General features: G+C 41.9%; 1 protein-coding gene across 4 annotated transcripts in view; it reads left to right on the top strand.

Moving 5' to 3' along the window:
• The window catches only part of LOC126253131 (translation factor GUF1 homolog, mitochondrial), a 159577-nt gene that overhangs the window by 112681 nt on the left and 22742 nt on the right, over positions 1–24154 (top strand). For all 4 annotated transcript variants that reach the window (XM_049954265.1, XM_049954268.1, XM_049954266.1 and 1 more), the window contains 2 exons: positions 19153–19367; positions 22420–22548. In XM_049954265.1, coding sequence (XP_049810222.1) covers positions 19153–19367; positions 22420–22548 — 344 coding nt within the window. The remainder of the gene's footprint in view (positions 1–19152; positions 19368–22419; positions 22549–24154) is intronic.

Genomic DNA, 24154 nt, shown 5'->3' with positions numbered 1-24154 from the left:
GCAACACTTTACCAAAACTGTTGTGACTCGCCGATCTTTCAAAGTGCCGCCGCACAGTTACACGCTTCCTCTACATGCAGCGCTCTCTGCCACCCATGCAGCAGCAGCACCACCTAAGCGGCCAGCCAGCCAGCGGCCGCTAGACTTGGACTCAGTTATGATTTGACTGTTAAAGTGTGTACACGTCTTACTCTGTTTACTTGATCTGTGACCTTCATGTATTGCGTCTTCCTTGAAATATATTTGTTCAACTTGAAGTTATAACAATTGGCGACGAGGATGGGATTTTTCTTTTCCATCGTTGACCCACATGTTTCCATGGCTACTTTAGAGCAACTATTGCAAGGTCTTATAGAACAGCAAATGCTTCTCACAAATGCGATTCGTGATTTCGTCACAGCATCAAATGCAGGACGTCTCTCGTCGTTGTCTCTACCTACTTTTCCTCCTTACGACGAGACGGCGGAAGACTGGTCTGATTACAAAAAACGTCTTCGACAGCACTTCTTGGCATTTCATGTCACGGACGAACAAACATGTAAGTTTCTGTTCATTTCACGGATTTCAACTCAGATGTATCGGTTGTTGTCGCAATTGGCTCCTTTGAAAGATCCTGCGTCTTTGTCCTTTGCTGAAATGTGCTCACTTCTGTCCGTCTATTTTCAAAAGCAAACGCATGTGGTAGCCTATCATGTTGCCTTTTATCGTTGTCAAAAACAACCGAATCAGTCCTATCACGCTTGGGCTGCTGAACTTCACGGCCTCAGTAGAAAGTGTCTGTTATTGAAGTTCACAAAGAATCCTATGCCAATTCCATGGTACGGGATGCTAGTATCCGATTGGTGCCCGACAAAGAAGTTAGGCAACATGCCCTTCAGTTGGCAAATCACTCTAGATGAAGTCCTATCCATCGCTCAGTCTTTTGAAATTTCTCGCGCCACTGGAGCGCAAATAGAGGCATGGGGTGACGTCGGGGAAATACAACCTCTGTGCGATGTTGACGAAGCATGTGGCGTGTCCCCGCCAGCCGACATGGCTACAGTACGCTCCCAAGCGCAGCCTCGGCCTAACCGTAAACAAACCTCTAAGAAACTGCAGCAAAACCCACAGCAACTTCCTTCAAGTCTACGGTGTTTTACGAAACATTCATGAGAAGATTGTCCACAACGGGCCGTGTGTCACAAATGCAAAAAAAAAAAAAAAAAAAAAAGGGTCATGTGTCATCCGTTTGCAAATCCAACCGCATACATGATGTTCATGAACATGACGCTGATTCAGATTCTGTGTTGTGTGTCAATTGTACTTCTTCCCTTTCAGGGAAGTTATTCCTCACTGTCCAAATACTTGGTCGAGATGTTCGCATGCAGGTGGATACTGGATCTGCTGCCACTATCATCAATTCTCAGACGTATCTTCAGTTAGGTTCTCCAATCCTGTCACCTGTCACTAGGCAATTACGGACTTACAATAAACAGAAGATTTCTCTCTTGGGACAATTTGAAGCTGAGGTACTGTTGTGTTACCTTTTATTTTATCTCCTCCTCATTAGCTATTGAGACAACATCGCTTTGTTATGTAATTTTAATTTTCACCAAAAGCACATTCAACACATCACGGAAAAATACACGTCTTTCGTATCAAGACAAGAGAGAGAGATCTTCATTAGTTCTTAAAAAACAAAAAAACTACGCAAAAGTAAAAAAAAAGAACAAAATTATTTATAAAATCGGTCGCTGGCGCAGCGCTCTTCTGCGTGCGCGATCGTAAATTATAACTTTGCGGAAGTCAAAGTACCATTACAATGCCTCCTCTACTGACACGCTCCGCAAGCGAGCGTGGCAGTATAGAAAATTTACATATATACATACATATATGAGAAAATAAGAAATTTACATATTACAAAAAATATTTCTGAGCACAATGCTCTTTGCATATCAGTCTTTGTATGCAGTCTTCTTGGTGTGTCGTAACATTAATGTCTTTGAATTGCAGCGTATTATCGTTGCGTAGCACAGCGTTTGAATTCAGTTCATATGATTCGTGTTTACAATGGAATTAATTCGAACAATAAATGTTTCTATTATATTGCTCCAATGTCTTTAAACGTAGTATCGGATTCTGAGTGTGTGTGTACTGCCTGGATCTCTTGCGTGTGACTTGAAGAAAATCCAAAGTTTGTTCAATGTGTCAACACGAAATTGTGATCTCCAGCAGTCGAATTTCGGTGGCGTCTACCGGGGTATGAATGGTCAATGAGGGCACAGGAAACACCTCACTGCCTACGACAGGTGATGAGCTTGTCTTTTACACCAACCTGAAGACCTGCCGGCTTCCACAACACCATACACTTCAAAGCATATTGACACTACGTAAATATTTCTTGACCAGTGTTCCATCACGTTGGTTTCTTCTTTGCATTTTCAGTTCCATTTATATGAATCATGTGCTACATGCACAAGTCCTTTGCAGCTCATTAACATCTCCTTAAAATACATTTCTTGAAATAGTAAGTACATAAATATACAAATATTTACAATTAATCATTACATGAGATACATTGTTGTTATATAGTACATATACAGAATTAAATGAAAAATATAGTCAATTTTTTTATGTTACATTCAATATCATTTTGCTGACATGTGAATTACATTACATTCAGATTGAAATATACATTTTATTTGTTAGCTCCTTTTTTTTTTTTTTTTTTTTTTTCCGTTACACTTGCAACATTTGAAGATAATTGTGGCAACTCGCCAACTCGCTAGAATATTCAACTTAAAATTCATCTTGCCTCCTGGAATAAAATTTACATATATTTCAAGCTTCAAGACAGCCCTCTGTAGGAGGATAGGTTCATGGGATGGTTGCTGACTACTTCATAAATACTAGTAAAGTCATCCCCTACAATGGACTACACAAAATAAAATATGATAAATAAAATACATGTTAACTTAATATAATGTAAAAGTTCCTATACCTAATACCGTTTCTAAGTGTGGTGTCCCCACTATTGCTGTTTCTAAGAGTGGTACCCCTCTATTACCGTTTCTAAGAGCGGTGCCCCCCTAAATATCTTAGGATCCTACAAGTATGTACATCATATATAGTTCAAGTCAATCATGTTCCTATAAAGTTTGTGTAGTTCATCTCCTTCCTTTCATGAGTATCAAGCAATATAAATAAATGTTTTACTTAATAAATAAATAAATCTTCTTAGATAATTGCTGCTGCGTTCCATGCTGTATATCCATTCTGTATTTACCTTGTGGTACCTCTAAAATTCTATTCATAAATAAATATTTGTGTATGTCTCTCCATACTGTCAGATAATCACGAATTATATAATGTCCAATATTTCATCAACATGTATAAATTTTTCTAAGGGAGGGATGAGAGTATGAGCCGCAACAGAGGACTGACGTTTTGTTTTCTCCTTATTCTCCTTTTTATTTAATGGTGCATTAGTTCAGTTCAGTAGACGAGCTTTAATTATGTCATTAGATGACTGCTAAATATGTTCTCTTAAATAATTCTTCCAATCTGATGTGTCAAGCCTACATAACTCCAAAAATTTCATTACAAGTTCCCATTAGATTAGTGTTAAAGTGTTATAGATTTAAATCTTCTGGTATACTTCCAACAGTGGCTGCTGTAAATAATTCTTTCCACATAAATCTATACTTTCACCTTTAGTTATAAGAATATATAAGACATCACACAAGTTATTATCTCAGGCATACCAATCTTTCAATAAATAATATTCTTTCCACTACTTTCATTCTGTATTCTATGAGTACATGTGATATAGCGTTTCTCCCCTCTCAACATATTCTCAATTACTCATAACATTCTCACCTATCCATTATTCATTCTTCACAAAATAACATATACTTATTCCTCAGCATTATATATACACTCCTGGAAATGGAAAAAAGAACACATTGACACCGGTGTGTCAGACCCACCATACTTGCTCCGGACACTGCGAGAGGGCTGTACAAGCAATGATCACACGCACGGCACAGCGGACACACCAGGAACCGCGGTGTTGGCCGTCGAATGGCGCTAGGTGCGCAGCATTTGTGCACCGCCGCCGTCAGTGTCAGCCAGTTTGCCGTGGCATACGGAGCTCCATCGCAGTCTTTAACACTGGTAGCATGCCGCGACAGCGTGGACGTGAACCGTATGTGCAGTTGACGGACTTTGAGCGAGGGCGTATAGTGGGCATGCGGGAGGCCGGGTGGACGTACCGCCGAATTGCTCAACACGTGGGGCGTGAGGTCTCCACAGTACATCGATGTTGTCGCCAGTGGTCGGCGGAAGGTGCACGTGCCCGTCGACCTGGGACCGGACCGCAGCGACGCACGGATGCACGCCAAGACCGTAGGATCCTACGCAGTGCCGTAGGGGACCGCACCGCCACTTCCCAGCAAATTAGGGACACTGTTGCTCCTGGGGTATCGGCGAGGACCATTCGCAACCGTCTCCATGAAGCTGGGCTACGGTCCCGCACACCGTTAGGCCGTCTTCCGCTCACGCCCCAACATCGTGCAGCCCGCCTCCAGTGGTGTCGCGACAGGCGTGAATGGAGGGACGAATGGAGACGTGTCGTCTTCAGCGATGAGAGTCGCTTCTGCCTTGGTGCCAATGATGGTCGTATGCGTGTTTGGCGCCGTGCAGGTGAGCGCCACAATCAGGACTGCATACGACCGAGGCACACAGGGCCAACACCCGGCATCATGGTGTGGGGAGCGATCTCCTACACTGGCCGTACACCACTGGTGATCGTCGAGGGGACACTGAATAGTGCACGGTACATCCAAACCGTCATCGAACCCATCGTTCTACCATTCCTAGACCGGCAAGGGAACTTGCTGTTCCAACAGGACAATGCACGTCCGCATGTATCCCGTGCCACCCAACGTGCTCTAGAAGGTGTAAGTCAACTACCCTGGCCAGCAAGATCTCCGGATCTGTCCCCCATTGAGCATGTTTGGGACTGGATGAAGCGTCGTCTCACGCGGTCTGCACGTCCAGCACGAACGCTGGTCCAACTGAGGCGCCAGGTGGAAATGGCATGGCAAGCCGTTCCACAGGACTACATCCAGCATCTCTACGATCGTCTCCATGGGAGAATAGCAGCCTGCATTGCTGCGAAAGGTGGATATACACTGTACTAGTGCCGACATTGTGCATGCTCTGTTGCCTGTGTCTATGTGCCTGTGGTTCTGTCAGTGTGATCATGTGATGTATCTGACCCCAGGAATGTGTCAATAAAGTTTCCCCTTCCTGGGACAATGAATTCACGGTGTTCTTATTTCAATTTCCAGGAGTGTATATATATTTTCCTCTTATTCATCACCACTTACTTTTTACTTCAACAACAACAACAACAATAATAATACCCTTTTCTCATCTTATATTCCATTTACCTCTCTCCATATTACTATTTATCCTCTTATTAAACTAAAATTACATTCACTCATCTTATTCAGTCATTCACATCACTCATATCAACATTACTATTATCACATGCCTCCTAAAGAAAATAATTCTGTTCAGTTCTCTGCCTCCTCTAATGTGTATATGCCTCCTCTAATGTGTATATTCCTCAATAGCAACTCCTCTTATAACCAAATATCTTATTAGCTATTGGATGGTTCACATTGCTTTCTAGACTTACCTGCATTCATTAGATTGTAAGTATCTGTATAACGTAAATGTAGGCTCATCATAACTGTATATCATATTAATTATCTTCTTCTCATTAGCTAACATTTTACTGTGTGTATTTTTTCAAATGTCTGTGTGGATGTAGACCTCTGGGTTTATGTGTTAATGGATATTCTAATGAATAACAGCCAGGGTGTGGAATATTTGCAATTCGGTATGGTCCAGAGTATAAGATCTGCCATTTCCTGTTTAAATGTTTCAGTTTTGTGGGTTTAGGATGTGTTCTTAGTAAAACTAAGCTATTCTTGGAACAATTATTGCTCACTGTCCCTGGGTGTATAAATTACCAGGACGACATTGTTGTCTCTGGCTCCACCACTGACGAACATCTTCAAAATCTCCGCACACTTTTTCATGTCTTACAGACTGCCAGTCTTAAGTGTAATCTTCAGAAATCAAAATTTTTTCAGGCATCTATCACGTACTTGGGGTTTCAACTCTCTCGGGATGGTATTCATCTGCTTCAGCAAACTGTTGCTGCGATCGATGCCCTTCCTCGCCCTACATTTGTTAAGGAACTGCAGGCCTTCTTGGGGTAAATAGCATACTATCACAAGTTTTTATCGTCTGCTGCTTCGGTGGCTCAGCCGTTGCATCGCCTTTTCACCGGTCCGCGTCATGCGATGCGGCTTTCCAGAAATTGAAGACCATGCTGAAACAGGCCCTGTGCCCGGCTACTTATCGACCTGGCCAACATCTTGTTCTTGCCACAGACACCTCTCAATATGGTGTCAGTGCAGTCCTTGCACACCGTTTTTCTGATGGTTCTGAACAACCCATTGCTTATGCCTCCAAAATGCTCACGGATGCCCAAAAAAAGTATTCTCAAATTGAAAAAGAAGCTTTGGCCATTATTTATGCTCTTCATAAGTTTGGTGTTTTTCTCTATGGATCCAAATTTCATCTTGTTACGGATCACAAACCACTCATTTCCTTGTTTCATCCATCAACGTCACTTCCCGACAAGGCGGCACACCGCCTCCAGCGTTGGGCTCTTTACTTGTCTCATTTCAATTATGAGATTCATTTCCGGCTGACGGCTCAACATGCGAATACTGATGCACTGTCTCACCTTCCCATGGATCCTGATCTGGCATTTGATAGGGACGAACTTTTGTGTTTCCACCTGGATGTTGTCGAGCAGCGGGTTGTGGACGGGTTCCCCATCACCGGGGACCGGCTGGCGGCTGCTACGGGTTCTGATCCTACCCTCTCCCAGGTTTTACGCTATATTGAGAAGGGTTGGCCAAATCGTCCGTCTGCTCAGACATCTGATCCGTTGCGGAACAACTACGCTTTGCATTACCGCCTCACGGCTAGGGATGGTGTTATCCTCCTTTCCACCGACAATGCTTCGCCGTGTGTTATGGTACCTGCGTCTTTGCGTGCTTCGGTCTTGCGCCTCCTTCACCAGGGGCACTGGGGTGTCTCTTGCACAAAATCTCTGTCGCACTGTCATGTGTACTGGTCCGGCATCGACTCTGAAATCGCACACATGGTCGCTGCCTGCAGCCCTTGTGCGTCACAGGCTGCCGCCCCGAAGTCATCTTTGTCACCATGGCCTTCGCCTGAGAAGCCCTGGGAGCGTATTCATGCTGACTTCGCGGGACCTTTTTTAGGTACTTATTGGCTTCTCGTTATTGACGCCTACTCTGACTTTCCTTTCATTGTCCGTTGCACGTCGCCTACCACCACGGAAACCACCAATGCTCTAGCTCGCATTTTCTCTTTGGAAGGCCTTCCCTCTACTCTTCTTACTGATAATGGTCCGCAATTTGCCTCTTCCGATTTTGCGGATTTTTGTGCCTGTCACGGTGTCATGCATGTCACGGCCCCTTCGTTCCATCCACAGTCAAACGGTGAGGCTTGGCCGGCTCACCACCGATGGCCTTGTATGGATACGGGGATATGGCAGGTGGCCAAAATGGAGTCCTGGCCGCATCTTACGACACCGTGGCCAGCGCCTGTATGAAATCCAGACGGACACGGGTGTTGCAGTGCGCCATTCGGACCAGCTTCGGCCTCATGTGCCAGCAACGCCTGTTCCGGTTGCCGCTACACCACCTTCAGCTCTACCTGACGCTCGGGATACTGGAATCCGCTCGGGATACTGGAATCTCTCATTACTCACAACGCAGTCCTCTCACCATCATATCGGTGCCACACAATAACTGACGCCACCAGGAAATGTGCCCATGCAGGAACCAGATGACCATCTGTCAGAGCAACTCTACTCGCCTCCTTCTCCTACGGACGTGGACACATCGCCCATGTCTCCTGTTATAACAACCGGACTTGCCACAACGGGCAGATTGGTGTACGGGGCCCCAGCAGGTTCGACCCCCACGTCTCCTGTCTTCTTGACCCGTTATCATCAGGGACACTTCCGTCCATATGGGAAGCCTCCTCCTCGAGACTTTATGGCCAGTCAAACAACACCTATGGACATTAGCAATCTACAGGCCACCTCCATCAAGACCTGTGCAGAAAATTCAAAGGGGGGAAAAGTGTTGTGACTCGCCGATCTTTCAAAGAGCTGCCGCGCAGTTACGCGCGTCCTCTACATGTGGCACTCTCTGCCAGCCATGCAGCAGCAGTGCCACCTAAGCGGCCAGCCAGCCAGCCAGCGGCTGCTAGACTTGGACTCAGTTATGATTTGACTCTTAAAGTATACACACGTCTTACTCTGTTTACTTGATCTGTGACTTTCATGTATTGCGTCTTCCTTGAAATATATTTATTCAACTTGAAGTTATAGCAAAAACCACAGACGTATGACGTGAACTGACAGGTGTATGGTGATGATGTCAAAGCTGCAAGAGTTGTCACCTGCCCAGTGTCCCACAATTAATTCAAGGCCACTTGAAAAGTTAATTTTTGACCAGAAGTCCAAACTAGCTCAACTCTGCATGAATTTCTCCATGGATACGAGGTGGAATCCAAAATTTTCGGGACTGGTGCTGCCATCTGAAAAGTAGGAGTAGTAGATCTTTGCACTGCTAGGTGGCGAAAGCTACATATCTGATGACTCAGTGTACAGAGTGGCATTCAGCTGGGAGGACATGTTGCGTGTCCACAGTGATTTCCGTAATACTCTTGTGTTTGGTGTGTGGTGATTTTACGATGGATCTGTGAACAGAATAGCACATGTGTATCAAATTCTGTGCAAATCTCAGGAAAAGTGCTATGGAGATTCTTTCAATGATTCAACAAGTGTTTGGGGGACAGAGCATGAGCGGTACATGTGTGTTTGTGAGTGGGAGAGCCCAGGCTCTCCAAGACCAATTAAGCGAGACAGGTGAAGAGCAAAGTGAAGAGCATGATCATCGTTTTCTTTGATACCAAGGGAATTGTGCACAAAGAATTCGTCCCACCCAACCAAACAGTGAATTCTGCATACTACTGTGATGTTTTGCGACAGCTCCGTGAAAACGTGCAGCGACAACGGCCCAAACTTTGGAATCAAGGGAACTGGCTGCTGCATCATGACAATGCACCCTGTCACACGTCCTTGCTCACCAGGACCTTTTTGGCAGAAAACAACATGAGGGTTGTACCCCACCAGACTCGCCAGATTTGGCACCTTGTGACTTCGCGCTATACCCAAAACTGAAACTCAAGTAGAAAGGTCATCGGTTCGACACTCTAGAGAGGATTCAAGAGGCATCGCTGGCAGTGATAAACACCCTCAAAGAACAGGACTTCCAGAAAACGTTTGACCAGTGGCAGAAACACTGGGACCATTGGGTACTTGCGGATGGGAACTACTTCGCAGGTGATGGTGACCATTAGTCCAAAGGTAAGGTTTTCAACAGATGGCAGCACCAGTTCCAAAAATTTTGGATAGCACCCCATGCAGAAGAGATAAGCGACTTTACTCTCCAACTGCCCGGAAGTGAGTGCCCTGGCCTCTATTTCACCACAACACAGATATGCATCCCGTTGCTCTCGAAAATTGACAGTCCTGCCATAGCAATGAAACTAGCACCAATCATGACTCCAAAACAGGTGCTCTCTGCTTCCACTACAACAGCAGAAAAACACCATGCACCAATCTCAAGGCGTCCCACCAAGACTGAAAGGCTACTCTGAATTTGGGCAGACATTGCAGTCCGCCAACCAGTCAAGGGCCCCACCAAGTCCACATAGGGACAATTCAAGCGTGGGGTGAAATGACTAGATGTGTAAATTTGTTGGTGTATGTGCAGTGCCTGTCCAGCAGGTGTACCACAGAGCCAGTTGGCAATTGCTGGAAATTCTAATACCTGAAGCAGTGCAGGCACCATAGCCCAGCATCTGCTGCATGGCTACAAAACAAGGCTTCTAGCAACACAAGAGAGCAAGCAGTAAAGCAATTTGGCTGATGCAGAGCAGGGGCAACCTGACGGCAACTTAAAAGATGGACTGTGACTTTGAGCACTTCTACATTTTGTCCTCACTTCCTTCTGAGAAAGTTACTGACTTGCCACACTGACGCAATCCCCAGCCACCCTGCCTCGGCTGAATGCAACCACTGTGTATGAAGACGAAACATAGTATTAAGAAAAATCCCCTCATTGATGGAATTCGTACCTCGTGTTCCATAAAAGAAATAAAATGACAACATGTAAGTTATACTCTATTTGCATATTGAATTACTAAAATGAAAGGGAAAGGAACTGATGGGTTTTCCAATGAGAGTGGAGGGGCCAGAAGGGCCTGTCACCTTTCAACTGGACAAACTAAATTGAAATCTGTCACCTGCAGTAGATGAGATGCCCCCATATTATTGAGGTTTGGAGGAACGTATCATGACAAAATTATTCCTCATTGTATTCTAGATACATGAGATGTGAAATACAATAAGACTTCAAGGAAAATGTAATAATCCTAGTTCAAAAGAAGGAAGACAAGAATATGACATAACTATCAGTGTAATAAGGCATGGTTGAAGAAGAAACAAATTATTTACAGAAGAATGGAAGCAGAGGTCACGTAAAATTGTTGGGTTCAAGGGAAGTCTAGAACACATGAGACATTGCACACTAATCCTACAACTTATCTCAGAAGGTAGATTATAAAAAAGGGGAAGCTACATTTATAAAACATCTACCAGTACGTACTGCAACCTACATCCTTCTGAATCTGCTTAGTGTATTCATCTCTTGGTCTCCCTCTACGATTTTTACCCTCCACGCTGCCCTCCAATGCTAAATTTGTGATCCCTTGATGCCTCAGAACATGTCCTACCAACCGGTCCCTTCTTCTTGTCAAGTTGTGCCACAAACTCCTCTTCTCCCCAATTCTATTCAATACCTCCTCATTAGTTATGTCATCTACCCATCTAATTTTCAGCATTCTTCTGTAGCACCACATGTCGAAAACTTCTATTCTCTTCTTGTCCAAACTACTTATCGTCCATGTTTCACTTCCATACATGGCTACACTCCATACAAATACTTTCAGAAATGACTTCCTGACACTTAAATCTATACTTGATGTTAGCATATTTCTCTTCTTCAGAAACGCTTTCCTTGCCATTGCCAGTCTACATTTTATATCCTCTCTACTTCGACCAGCAACAGTTATTTTGCTCCCCAAATAGCAAAACTCCTTTACTACTTTAAGTGTCTCATTTCCTAATCTAATTCCCTCAGAATCACCCGACTTAATTTCACTAAATTCCATTATCCTCGTTTTGCTTTTGTTGATGTTCATCTTATATCCTCCTTTCAAGACACTGTCCATTCCGTTCAACTGCTCTTCCAAGTCTTTGCTGTCTCTGACAGATTTAAAATGTCATTGGCGAACCTCAAAGTTTTTATTTCTTCTCCATGGATTTTAATACCTACTCCGAATTTTTCTTTTGTTTCCTTTACTGCTTGCTCAATATACAGATTGAATAACATTGGGGAGAGGCTACAATCCTGTCTCACTCCCTTCCCAACCACTGCTTCCATTTCATGCCCCTCGACTCTTATAACTGCCATCTCGTTTCTGTACAAATTGTAAATAGCCTTTCACTCCCTGTGTTTTACTGCTGCCTCCTTTAGAATTTGAAAGAGAGTATTCCAGTCAACATTGTAAAACCTTTCTCTAAACTACAAATGCTAGAAATGTAGGTTTGCCTTTCCTTAATCTTTCTTCTAAGATAAGTCGTAAGGTCAGTATTGCCTCATTTCTATTGAATCCAAACTGATCTTCACCGAGGTCGGCTTCTACCAGTTTTTCCCTTCGTTTGTAAAGAATTTGCGTTAGTATTTCTCAGCTGTGACTTATTAAACTGATAGTTCGGTAATTTTCACATCTGTTAACACCTGCTTTCTTTGGGATTGGAATTATTATATTCTTCTTGAAGTCTGAGGGTATTTCACCTGTCTCATACATCTTGCTCGCCAGATGGTAGAGTTTTGTCAGGACTGGCTCTCCCAAGGCCGTCAGTAGTTCTAATGGAATGTTGTCTACTCCCAGGGCCTTGTTTCGACTCAGGTCTTTCAGTGCTCTGTCAAACTCTTCACGCAGTATCGTACCTCCCATTTCATCTCCATCTACATCCTCTTCCATTTCCATAATATTGTCCTCAAGTACATCGCCCTTGTATAGACCCTCTATATACTCCTTCCACCTTTCTGCTTTCCCTTCTTTGCTTAGAAGTGGGTTTCCATCTGAGCTCTTGATATTCATACAAGTGGCTCTCTTTTCTCCAAAAGTCTCTTTAATTTTCCTGTAGGCAGTATCTATCTTACGCCTAGTGAGATAAGCCTCCACATCCTTACATTTGCCCTCCAGCCATCCCTGCTTAGCCATTTTGCACTTCCTGTCAATCTCATTTTTGAGATGTTTGTATTCCTTTTTGCCTGCTTCATTTACCGCATTTTTATATATTCTCCTTTCATCAATTAAATTCAATAGTTCTTCTGTTACCCAAGGATTTCTACTAGCCCTCGTCTTTTTACCTACTTGATCCTGTGCTGCCTTCACTATTTCATCCCTCAGAGCTACCCTTTCTTCTTCTACTGTATTTCTTTCCCCCATTCCTGTCAATTGTTCGCTTATGCTCTCACTGAAACTCTGTACAACCTCTGCTTTAGTCAGTTTATCCAGGTCCCATCTCCTTAAATTCCCACATTTTTGCAGTTTCTTCAGTTTTAATCTACAGTTCATAACCAATAGATTGTGGTCAGAGTCCACATTTGCCCCTGGAAATGTCTTACAATTTAAAACCTGGTTCCTAAATCTCCATCTTACCATTATATAATCTATCTGATACCTGTCAGTATCTCCAGGATTCTTCCATGTATACAACCTTCTTTTATGATTCTTGAACCTAGTGTTAGCTATGATTAAGTTATGCTCTGTGCAAAATTCTACCAGACAGCTTCCTCTTTCAGTTCTTACCCCCAATCCATATTCACCTACTATGTTTCCTTCTCTCCCTTTTCCTACTCTCGAATTCCAGTCACCCATGACTATTAAATTTTCGTCTCCCTTCACTACCTCAATAATCTCATCTTACATTTCATCAATTTCTTCACCATCTGCAGAGCTAGTTGGTATATAAACTTGTACTACTGTAGTAGGCATGGGCTTCGTGTCTATCTTGGCCACAATAATGCATTCACTATGCTGTTTGTAGTAGCTTACCTGCAGTCATATTTTTTATTTATTATTAAACCTACTCCTGCATTACCCCTATTTGATTTTGTATTTATAACCCTGTATTCACCTGACCAAAAGTCTTGTTCCTCCTGCCACCGAACTTCACTAATTCCCACTATATCTAACTCTAACCTATCCATTTCCCTTTTTAAATTTTCTAACCTACCTGCCCGATTAAAGGATCTGACATTCCACGCTCCAATCCGTAGAACGCCAGTTTTCTTTCTCCTGATAATGACGTCCTCTTGAGTAGTCCCTGCCCGGAGATCCGAATGGGGGACTATTTTTCCTCCGGAATATTTTATCCAAGAGGACGCCATCATCATTTAACCATACAGTAAAGCTGCATGCCCTCGGGAAAAATTATGGCTGTAGTTTCCCCTTGCTTTCAGCCGTTCGCAGTATCAGCACAGCAAGGTTATGTTACAAGGCCAGATCAGTCAATCATCCAGACTGTTGCCCCTGCAACTACTGAAAAGGCTGCTGCCCCTCTTCAGGAACTACACGTTTTTCTGGCCTCTCAAAAGATACCCCTCTGTTGTGGTCGCACCTATGGTACGGCCATCTGTATCACTGAGGCACGCAAGCCTCCCCACCAATGGCAAGGTCCATGGTTCATGGGGGGGGGGGATAAGATTAATAGATTTATAGAAATTTTTGACAATAGCAACTGGACTACACTCTGAAATTCTGAAGGTAGAAGGGATAAAATACAGGGAGTTAAAGTTTATCTACAACTTTTGCAGAAACCAGACTGGAGCTATAGGAGTTGAATGAAATGAAAGGGAGGAGGTATTTGAGAAATGGATGAGACAGTGTTGTTGCCTATCTCAGAGGTTATTGAATCAGTACACTGAGCAGGCAGTAAAGAAAACTGAGGAGAAATGTGGAAACACAATAAAAGTTAGGGGAGAAGAAGTAAAAGCTTTAAAAGTTTGTGGATCACATTGTAATTCTGTTGAAGAGAGCAAAGGACTTGGAATATAAGTTAAATGGAATTGATGGTTTCTTGGAAAAGAGGCTATGAGATGAACATCAACAAAAGTAAACAAGGATAATAAAATGGAATTAGATTATTAAATGAAGCACACAAAGTGCTGTATGAATTTTACTAACAAATTATGGCTGAAGAACAGAGGATATAAACACAGATTGGCAATAGCAAGAAAAGCATTTCTGAAGAATAGGAATTTGTTAATGACTAATATAAATTAAAGGCACAGTTCTCATTGAGGCAATACAATTTGCCATACGACACATTACACTAAACGTCATATGTGCAATAATGTGTAACAGTTACCCATGCGACATTATTGTTAGAACTTGCCTGCAAAAGGCAAAGAGCCTGAGTTGAAGTCTCAGTCCAGCACATGGTTTTAATCTTCCAGAAAGTTGGATGTCATTGCACACTCTGCTGCAGAGTGAAAAGTTCATTCTGGAAACATCCTCCAGTCTGTGGCTAATCCACATCTCCACAGTTCCGCTTCTTCCTGGAGTACTAGTCAGGCAAGTTTTGCAGAAGAGCTTATGTGAAGTTTGGAAGGTAGGAGATGAGGTAGTCGTGAAAGTAAAGCTGTGAGGGCAGGTCATGAGCTGTGCTTGGGTAGCTCAGTCAGTAGAGCACTTCCTGGTGAAAGGCAAAGGTCCTGAGTTTCAGTCTCAGTCAGGCACACAGTTTTGATATGCCAAGAAGTTTCATATCGGCGCACACTCCATTGCAGAGTGAAAACTTCATTCTGCACATTCGTTTTCCCACAGAAGTAATATGACAAATAACAAGACACAACAGGTGGCAATAGCCTTGTATGTGGCACGTCAGTGCTATCCTCATCATGGACGACTTCCAAATACGCCGTGTTTTTACTTGAGACTGGAAAGAGCTATAGCTCTCCTTCCAGTGGTAGAAACAATTTCGATTTGTTAGTGACATTTGGTATGCCACACTGTATGACCTAAAATGCATCATATGTGAAGTGGCTGGCAACTACATTTTTTATTGCAAACTTTTCTAAATTTGTGCTGTGTTTTGCTTAATTTCGAAGTATCACAATAACTATGGACAATAATAGAAAGTAAATCAGTTCATTATCAAGTTGTGATGTTAGACTATAAGATGCAAAAAAATCAATTTTTCACTAAATGGTTTCCTCAAAATTGAATGAAAAAGATTGTGAAGCGGAGAACATGAGTGAATACCAAATCAGTGATTTTTAAATTTTTGTTTTGTCCAGTAAGTAAATGGAGACAGATGCAGCATTGCTTCATCCACATAAAACGGTTTTTTTAGACACATCAGATGACATGAAATTTCTCTTCTCTTGCATCGTGTGATACAACAGAAAATCATATCAATGTTTTATCGCTGTCATGCAAGATTGAACAAGTTAAATTGTTTTATGTTTCCACATTCTCCACCATTGTAGGTGACTTCTGTGTCATAATGCAAGTCACATTGCATATTTTATCACATATTGCATTGCTGCAGTAAGAACTACATCTGAGACTTAAGAAATCTTTCTTGAAGGTATTTGTGTGGAATGTTGCCTCGTTCAGAAGTAAAGTATATGCAATAAGGAGTATAGAAAAGAAAAGAATAGAAGCATTTGAAGTATGGAGCTTTAGAAGAATGCTGAAGATTAGAGGGCGGGAAAGTTAACTAATAAAATTGTACTGAATTGAACTAAGGAAAAAAAGAAATGTATAACTCAACTTAAGTAATATAAGGGCTTGATTGATACACCTGATGCCATACGTCCACCAGCAGCCACAAGCTCTACTTTGTTTAGTACAGAACTCCACCGACAAACTTCTTTCAGAAATTATTGAGGAATATCTTCAGAGTATTTTGGTATAAGTGACCCATGGTCTCTGGTGGCTTGTTAAGAGTTTTTGTTTTATGTGTTGTCCCAGATAGCCTTGTATCTGTATTGGACTGAAAACGGTGCAAATGTCAATGGTATGCACTTTGTGCCTTGTCAGAGTACTTGCTGTTAACAAAAGTAATACCCATTTTGCTCTTTGCCTTCAGTACTGCTTGGTTCTGTCTTAGTTTTGTTTTTCTGACAGTTTAAGTTGTACATCAGCAGTGATGCACAGCTGTATGGATAGGTTTACTGATGAAGAGTTAGCCCGTATGCACCTTATGTATGGACTCACAGAATTTATGGAAGAGCAGCCCAATCATGCTACGCTGAACTGTTCCCACAGTGATGGCAGGCGCATCAAAGTACAGTGTTACATCTAAGGGTTGTTGCATTACTCTGTTTTGTTTGTTGTACATGCATATTACAGGCTTCTTCATTATTGTGAAGGTATTATCACAGAAACAAGGGTGATTGTGGGAACAAACCGAATAAATCACTATCACATTATTACTCTGTAACGAGCCACGAGAGGCCACGGGCCCCTTATATGAAAATACTGAGAAGGTATCCCTAAAGAACCTCTGAAAGTTTGTCAGTCGAGCTCTGGTTCATCCCATATAGTGCAGTACTGTGCACTAATTTGTGTTTTTTTACTGAGTTGACACCGCTGTACAGGAAATCAAGCACAGCATCTAGTTCAATTTCTTTGATTTTGTCTTTTGAAACTTTACCATTTTGTCTTTTGAAACTTTATCTTCAGCAGAGTTTTTATTATTAATTCTTATGAAATTTTATTGTCACACTACATCCATTATAAATTTGACTGCTAATATTTATTTTGTTGTGAACATTGAGACATCCTTTATCATACAATATGAGCACAAATGGTTTTAGTTCAAATGGATCCCTTGCCGCAACCAGTGGGATGGCACAAGACTGTAAAAAAAAGATGAAGAATTACTGAGAATGTTGGACAGTAGATAATATACAGGGTGATTATAATTAAACTTTCAAAACGCTGTAGAAATAACACCACTGGTCAGAATGACCTCAAATTGCTATGGAATATTATCGGAGATGGGGGAAAACGTATGGCAGAAGGAAAAAATAGTGTGAAAATTGATCAATGGATGGTGCTGTATGTGTCAGAATACATAAATGAAAACACCTGTCATGCATACGACCCATTGAAGTTGGTATAAACACACTGGGTACACAACTTTTCCTCCTTTGCATCTGCGACATTTGCCATGACTGTCTCAATGCAGGATCATGCTCTGCTTGTAAAGCTGTATTTCAAGAATGATGACTGTGCACACATCGCTCTGCAGAAGTTCCGGACACTGAAGAGTTTGAAAAAAGATGTTGGTCCAATGACTGCCTTGGGTCTGGAAAAAATGATTCAGAAATTTCAAAAGACAGGTTCTTTTGGTGTACAACCTGGTAGAGGGAGGAAACTATTTGATTTGACATTGGTGGAAGCAGTGGCCACAGCAATGCAGGAGAAGACAAGTGTAGTGCATGGAGAAGTGCCAGAACATTGGACATACCTGTGAGCACAGTGCACAAAATATCCTTCTTTGCTATCCATTCAAAATTACCAACATGCACGAGTTACTCCCCGTTGACCTGCCAGCAAGAGAGACCTTTGCTTTAGAACTTCTTGCTTGCAGGGAAGTGGGCAATGATTGGCAGTGGAAGATTTTGTGGACAGACAAAGCCCACTTCCATCTGACAGGATATGTTAATACTCAGAATTGTTGAATATGGGCAATGAAAAATCCACACGCAAATCAACCAGTACCACTTCATCCTGAAAAGGAAAGTGGTGCGGGTTTACAGCATCGTTTATCATAGGGCCATATTTTTTCAAAGAGACAGGTGCTTCTGGTCATGTTACCTGTACCGTCACTGATAAGCACTATGAGTGTCTTTTTGCACAACCATGTCATTCCAGTTCTCCAGCAGCATGGATGTGTGGATGGGATCATTTTTATGCAAGATGGCCCACCTCTGCACATTGCAAATCCAGTAAAGCAGCTGCTGAAGTGCCATTTTGGAAATGCTAGAATTGTCAGCCGCCATTTCCCTATAGCCTGGCCATCCCGATCACCTGATCTTAATCTGTGTGACTTCTGGCTGTGGGGCTATCTGAAAGATGTTGTGTTTTCTGATTGCAAACTTAGCTGCATTGAAGGCACACATTGCACAACACATTCTAAATGTGACCCTGGAAATACTTTGATAAGATGTGGAACATGCTGTTTCTCAATTTCAACTTTTTACAGAAAATGGGGGACAGCATATTGAACATGTTTTGCGAAAGTCACACGGAAATTAATAATCTGATATGATTTTGATTGGTTCTTTTTACGCGGTTTTTGGCCTCAGGACAATTGAAAATCGATGTGATTGATGCTTTTTATGCGGTATTTGGCCGCAGGACAATTAAAATCTGATGCGAGTGATGCTTTTTATGCAGTTCTTGGCCTCAGGACAATTAAAAACTGATTTTTCCCATCCCATGTGATACGACATTGCTGTGGTGGATGGGCTTACATAACCAATAGTATCACACCTGTACACCCATGAACACTGAGTAGTACAATTTGTTTAACATCAGATGTACACCTTAGGCAGTGTTGTATGATTCATTTGTTATTTGTAGTCGACCACTATTAAATTATGATACTTACAGCACCATCTATTGCTACATTTTGTTGCTATTGCCATACGTTTATCCCCTTCTCCAATTATATTCTGTTGCAATTTGACATCATTATGACCAGTGGTGTTATTTCTACAGCGGTTTGAAATTTTAACTTTAATTGTAATCACCCTGTGTTTTTAGTGTTTACCTTATTAGTGTGTCTTTTACAAAATATGACCTATCTTTTCAAAATTTTTGTTCCAGATACTTTTATTGGCAGCGTTATTTCTCTTTGCATGGAAAGAAGAGGCATACAAAAGACAGCCACAAATATTGACAATAACAGGGTAATGATGCAGTTTATTCTGCCATTAAATGAAATTATTGTTGATTTTCATGACGAGTTAAAATCTGTATCATCAGGCTATGCAAGTTTTGATTATGAAGACCATGGATATGTCCCATCACAGCTGGTAAAGGTAAGAAAAATGTCCTCACTGTATTGATCTCATGGCACGTCTAGCTTGCATTTGTGTGTCATTCTAACGTTGGGTTTTAATCTGGCTCAGTTGATACTGACAATGGTTGTGTTACCTCATGATCCTGGACACCGACAATTTTCAATAAAAAATTTATTTTAATGTGACTATGTTTGGTTTCAGTACGTAATTCCATTCTGATGATATTGCCCTTAGATTCATAAAAGTTTCTATTGGATATTCATAAAACCAAGCAATTGTTAACATTCATTTTTTCAATAACTAAATTAAAATTTCACATGATAGAGGAAATTTTCTTCTAATACAGAAACATCACCAACTTGACCTTATATTTTAATGAGAACAAAGCACACTTGCAAGATATCAGCCCCAGAAGGCAATCTAATGTGAAAATTTGAGCTGTAATTCTAACAATAAGCAGTTATGCTCAAAGTACAGCTTTTAAACGTATGAGTGCAATGGTTGTTTATCATTTGCTCCATCTTTCTGTAACCACCCAATGCTTGAGCAGGAAGTATTGTACAAGAGAGTGAGTGAGAGATTTGTGAAATACTGCTTTGACATTGGTAACATGTTTTGTTTGTTGTGTCAAAGTGTGTGGTTTCCTATATTCTGTACACTGTAGCTGGTGCCAGTGATCTCTTTCCTTTGAACATTTTTATGTTGCAATTCACAAATGCAGTTTAAATGGAAATGAATGAGTGTGTCCTTAAAGAAGTAGCGTAGTATTCTTTAATTATTAACATTGCTGTTTTGTGTTTTTTCTTTGAATTTTAAACCTGGCACTGTTAAAATGAAGTACATTTGCAGGAAATGCACTATTCTTCAATGTGATTGGCACAATTAAAGTGTAAATCAAGAATCATTAATTACATTCCATAATAATTCAATTACATTCCATAATAATTCAATTACATTCCATAATAATTCTTTAGTTGCTTAGTTTTATTCAAATTGATTTTGAGACATATATATAGCTGTAGAATATCAATACTAACATATCATTAAAATAATACCAAATATACACTCCTGGAAATGGAAAAAAGAACACATTGACACTGGTGTGTCAGACCCACCATACTTGCTCCGGACACTGCGAGAGGGCTGTACAAGCAATGATCACACGCACGGCACAGCGGACACACCAGGAACCGCGGTGTTGGCCGTCGAATGGCGCTAGCTGCGCAGCATTTGTGCACCGCCGCCGTCAGTGTCAGCCAGTTTGCCGTGGCATACGGAGCTCCATCGCAGTCTTTAACACTGGTAGCATGCCGCGACAGCGTGGACGTGAACCGTATGTGCAGTTGACGGACTTTGAGCGAGGGCGTATAGTGGGCATGCGGGAGGCCGGGTGGACGTACCGCCGAATTGCTCAACACGTGGGGCGTGAGGTCTCCACAGTACATCGATGTTGTCGCCAGTGGTCGGCGGAAGGTGCACGTGCCCGTCGACCTGGGACCGGACCGCAGCGACGCACAGATGCACGCCAAGACCGTAGGATCCTACGCAGTGCCGTAGGGGACCGCACCGCCACTTCCCAGCAAATTAGGGACACTGTTGCTCCTGGGGTATCGGCGAGGACCATTCGCAACCGTCTCCATGAAGCTGGGCTACGGTCCCACACACCGTTAGGCCGGCTTCCGCTCACGCCCCAACATCGTGCAGCCCGCCTCCAGTGGTGTCGCGACAGGCGTGAATGGAGGGACGAATGGAGACGTGTCGTCTTCAGCGATGAGAGTCGCTTCTGCCTTGGTGCCAATGATGGTCGTATGCGTGTTTGGCGCCGTGCAGGTGAGCGCCACAATCAGGACTGCATACGACCGAGGCACACAGGGCCAACACCCGGCATCATGGTGTGGGGAGCGATCTCCTACACTGGCCGTACACCACTGGTGATCGTCGAGGGGACACTGAATAGTGCACGGTACATCCAAACCGTCATCGAACCCATCGTTCTACCATTCCTAGACCGGCAAGGGAACTTGCTGTTCCAACAGGACAATGCACGTCCGCATGTATCCCGTGCCACCCAACGTGCTCTAGAAGGTGTAAGTCAACTACCCTGGCCAGCAAGATCTCCGGATCTGTCCCCCATTGAGCATGTTTGGGACTGGATGAAGCGTCGTCTCACGCGGTCTGCACGTCCAGCACGAACGCTGGTCCAACTGAGGCGCCAGGTGGAAATGGCATGGCAAGCCGTTCCACAGGACTACATCCAGCATCTCTACGATCGTCTCCATGGGAGAATAGCAGCCTGCATTGCTGCGAAAGGTGGATATACACTGTACTAGTGCCGACATTGTGCATGCTCTGTTGCCTGTGTCTATGTGCCTGTGGTTCTGTCAGTGTGATCATGTGATGTATCTGACCCCAGGAATGTGTCAATAAAGTTTCCCCTTCCTGGGACAATGAATTCACGGTGTTATTATTTCAATTTCCAGGAGTGTATAAGTGTGTGAAGTTAACATTACATATTATTTTTTGTGCAGAATAACTTGTTCTCGAACAGGATTTCGAAAACATGTTGGGCACATGTGTCCACCTCCACCCTCTTCTTCCCTAGCCTTCACCGTCCCACAAATAATAGGGCTTTGGTTGTCATTCTGCTGTAAAGTACTTCATGCTCAGCCATTAGGCAGCTACACTGGGGTGGAGCGAGTGACAAACAACCAGTGCACTTATAAGTTTAAATGCTGTAGTTTCAGAAGGTCATGACTGTGTACTATCAGAATTATGGCATGAAATCTCATGCAGGATTGATTGCTGGGGCTGATGCCTTGCAAATGTGTTTTCCTTCCCTCTTCGTTAAAATATGGGGTCAAGTTGGTGACATTTCTGTGTAAGACACACACAGATGAGTATCACTACATGTGGAAAATTATGCCACAAACTGTGCAGCTCTCGTGTGTGTGGTGTAATCAGATGAATGGTGGTATTTGTTGTTAATAGATGTCACAGTCATGATAAATAGTAGAAATTCAGTCGCTTTAAAAATTGATGACAATAACTGTGTTATTACTTTTTTTTCCAGCTTACAATAATGCTTAATGGTGTTGCCGTGGATGAACTGAGTACGATTGTACATATATCCAAAGCAGTAAGTTGTGGACGCAAAATGTGCGAAAAATTGAAAGAGATTATTCCAAGACAGATGATACAGGTAAACCATATATTTATGTCATTTAACTGGTATAAAGTTGCATTTCAAGAACAGACAGTCCATGCATCTTATGAAATTCAATCATCAAGTTTGCAGATCACACACAGTTCTCACCAAGGAAAATTTCGAAATATGTGGAATATTCTTGAGATTCACTAAAGGTATATGTGACACAAATCTAAAAACACTGACTTTGTCAAATGGTTGAGACATGGGAAAATAACAGGCACATGCAGTTAAAGTGAGGGTGAATATGCTTCAGGGAGGAAAATCACTACAGAAGAGAATTGTTACAACAGAGACAAATACATTGATAAATGGAAAAAATATGAAAATAAAAAGTTGAGTATGTTAATATAAAAGAAATGGGTAATCACAGATGTAGCTGCGCCAGCAAGTGTGCAGAAGAATGTTGGTGAAACAGAGAATAGATAGTGAAAGATCCAGAAGGTAGTAGATAGTATCCAGATGTCATTTTATGTCCATTGACTTCAGGGAAATGTTTAATACAATGTTATCCAGTTACCTGATGAACAGAGTATAAGGTTAAGCAATATTGGATGTACTCATACGCTGTGATTTGATTGAAGCATATACATTCTTGACAGACATAAATCATTTGGCGTAAAAGTTGCTTCAGGCATACCCCAAAGGAGGGTTATAGTACCATTACTGATCATGATATACTTGTGTTTGGAGCTTAAAATGTTTTAAATCCAAAAATGACATTCTCAGAAAATTGAATTTGAAAAGTTGACGGACTATGGTAATACAAATTATTAAGATAAGATGTGGCAAATGAATAAAATTAATATTTTATATTATTTCTTACACTGCTGTTCAGCTTCGCTTTCTGCCTTTATTTGGCATGAAGATGAGAGAGTTGCAAGACAACTTGTATTCAACTCACCTAACATTGATGAACCGGCAACTATTGTATGGATTTTGGCTTGTTTTATACATTACATAGCATTCTTTTAATATTGTTTCTCCTTTTTCTTAACATACAAGTTACAGAAAAATATAAAACAGTGAAATGTATTGTGAACTATCAAAGAAATTTTGCTACAGGTGACACACATGTACTAGACCCAACTACTTACTTCCAGATAGTTTGAATTGACAAAATTAGAATTAATGATGCACAAGATGCTGAGACATTGTTGATCCCCACTAAGAAACAGTTATCTTGTTGCTTAATCATTTTTGATAAGTATGATAGTAGACTTCCCTAATATTAGCAGATGTCATAAATTCTCAATAAAATTTGTGAAATTCTGGTAATGAAAATTCCGTAGAAACCAATACATCCATCTTCTTTTCCTGCAGAATGAAGTGAGTCCCTGTGCACTTCTTTGACAGAGAAAGACTGCCAACTTTCCTCCATCTCCTAAAATTCACAGATTTAAATGGTTCAGTGTAATCGAGTGTTTCTTTGTATAACAATATTTAACAAAACTCTTTAGTGAAGTGTCTCATTTCTTCAGCTGACATGATTGATCATTGCTGCCTACTTTGTCCTGCCTTAATTTTATCGAACCAATTCTATAAGAAATGAATGGCTTGTTTTTTACTACAGTGCTGAATCATCTGTGACAAGGCAAGT

This window comes from Schistocerca nitens, chromosome 4, assembly GCF_023898315.1.
Source record: "Schistocerca nitens isolate TAMUIC-IGC-003100 chromosome 4, iqSchNite1.1, whole genome shotgun sequence".
In the NCBI taxonomy this organism is placed as follows: domain Eukaryota; kingdom Metazoa; phylum Arthropoda; class Insecta; order Orthoptera; family Acrididae; genus Schistocerca; species Schistocerca nitens.
Note: the sequence above shows the minus strand (reverse complement) of the source record. Positions and strands in the feature narration are given on the sequence as shown.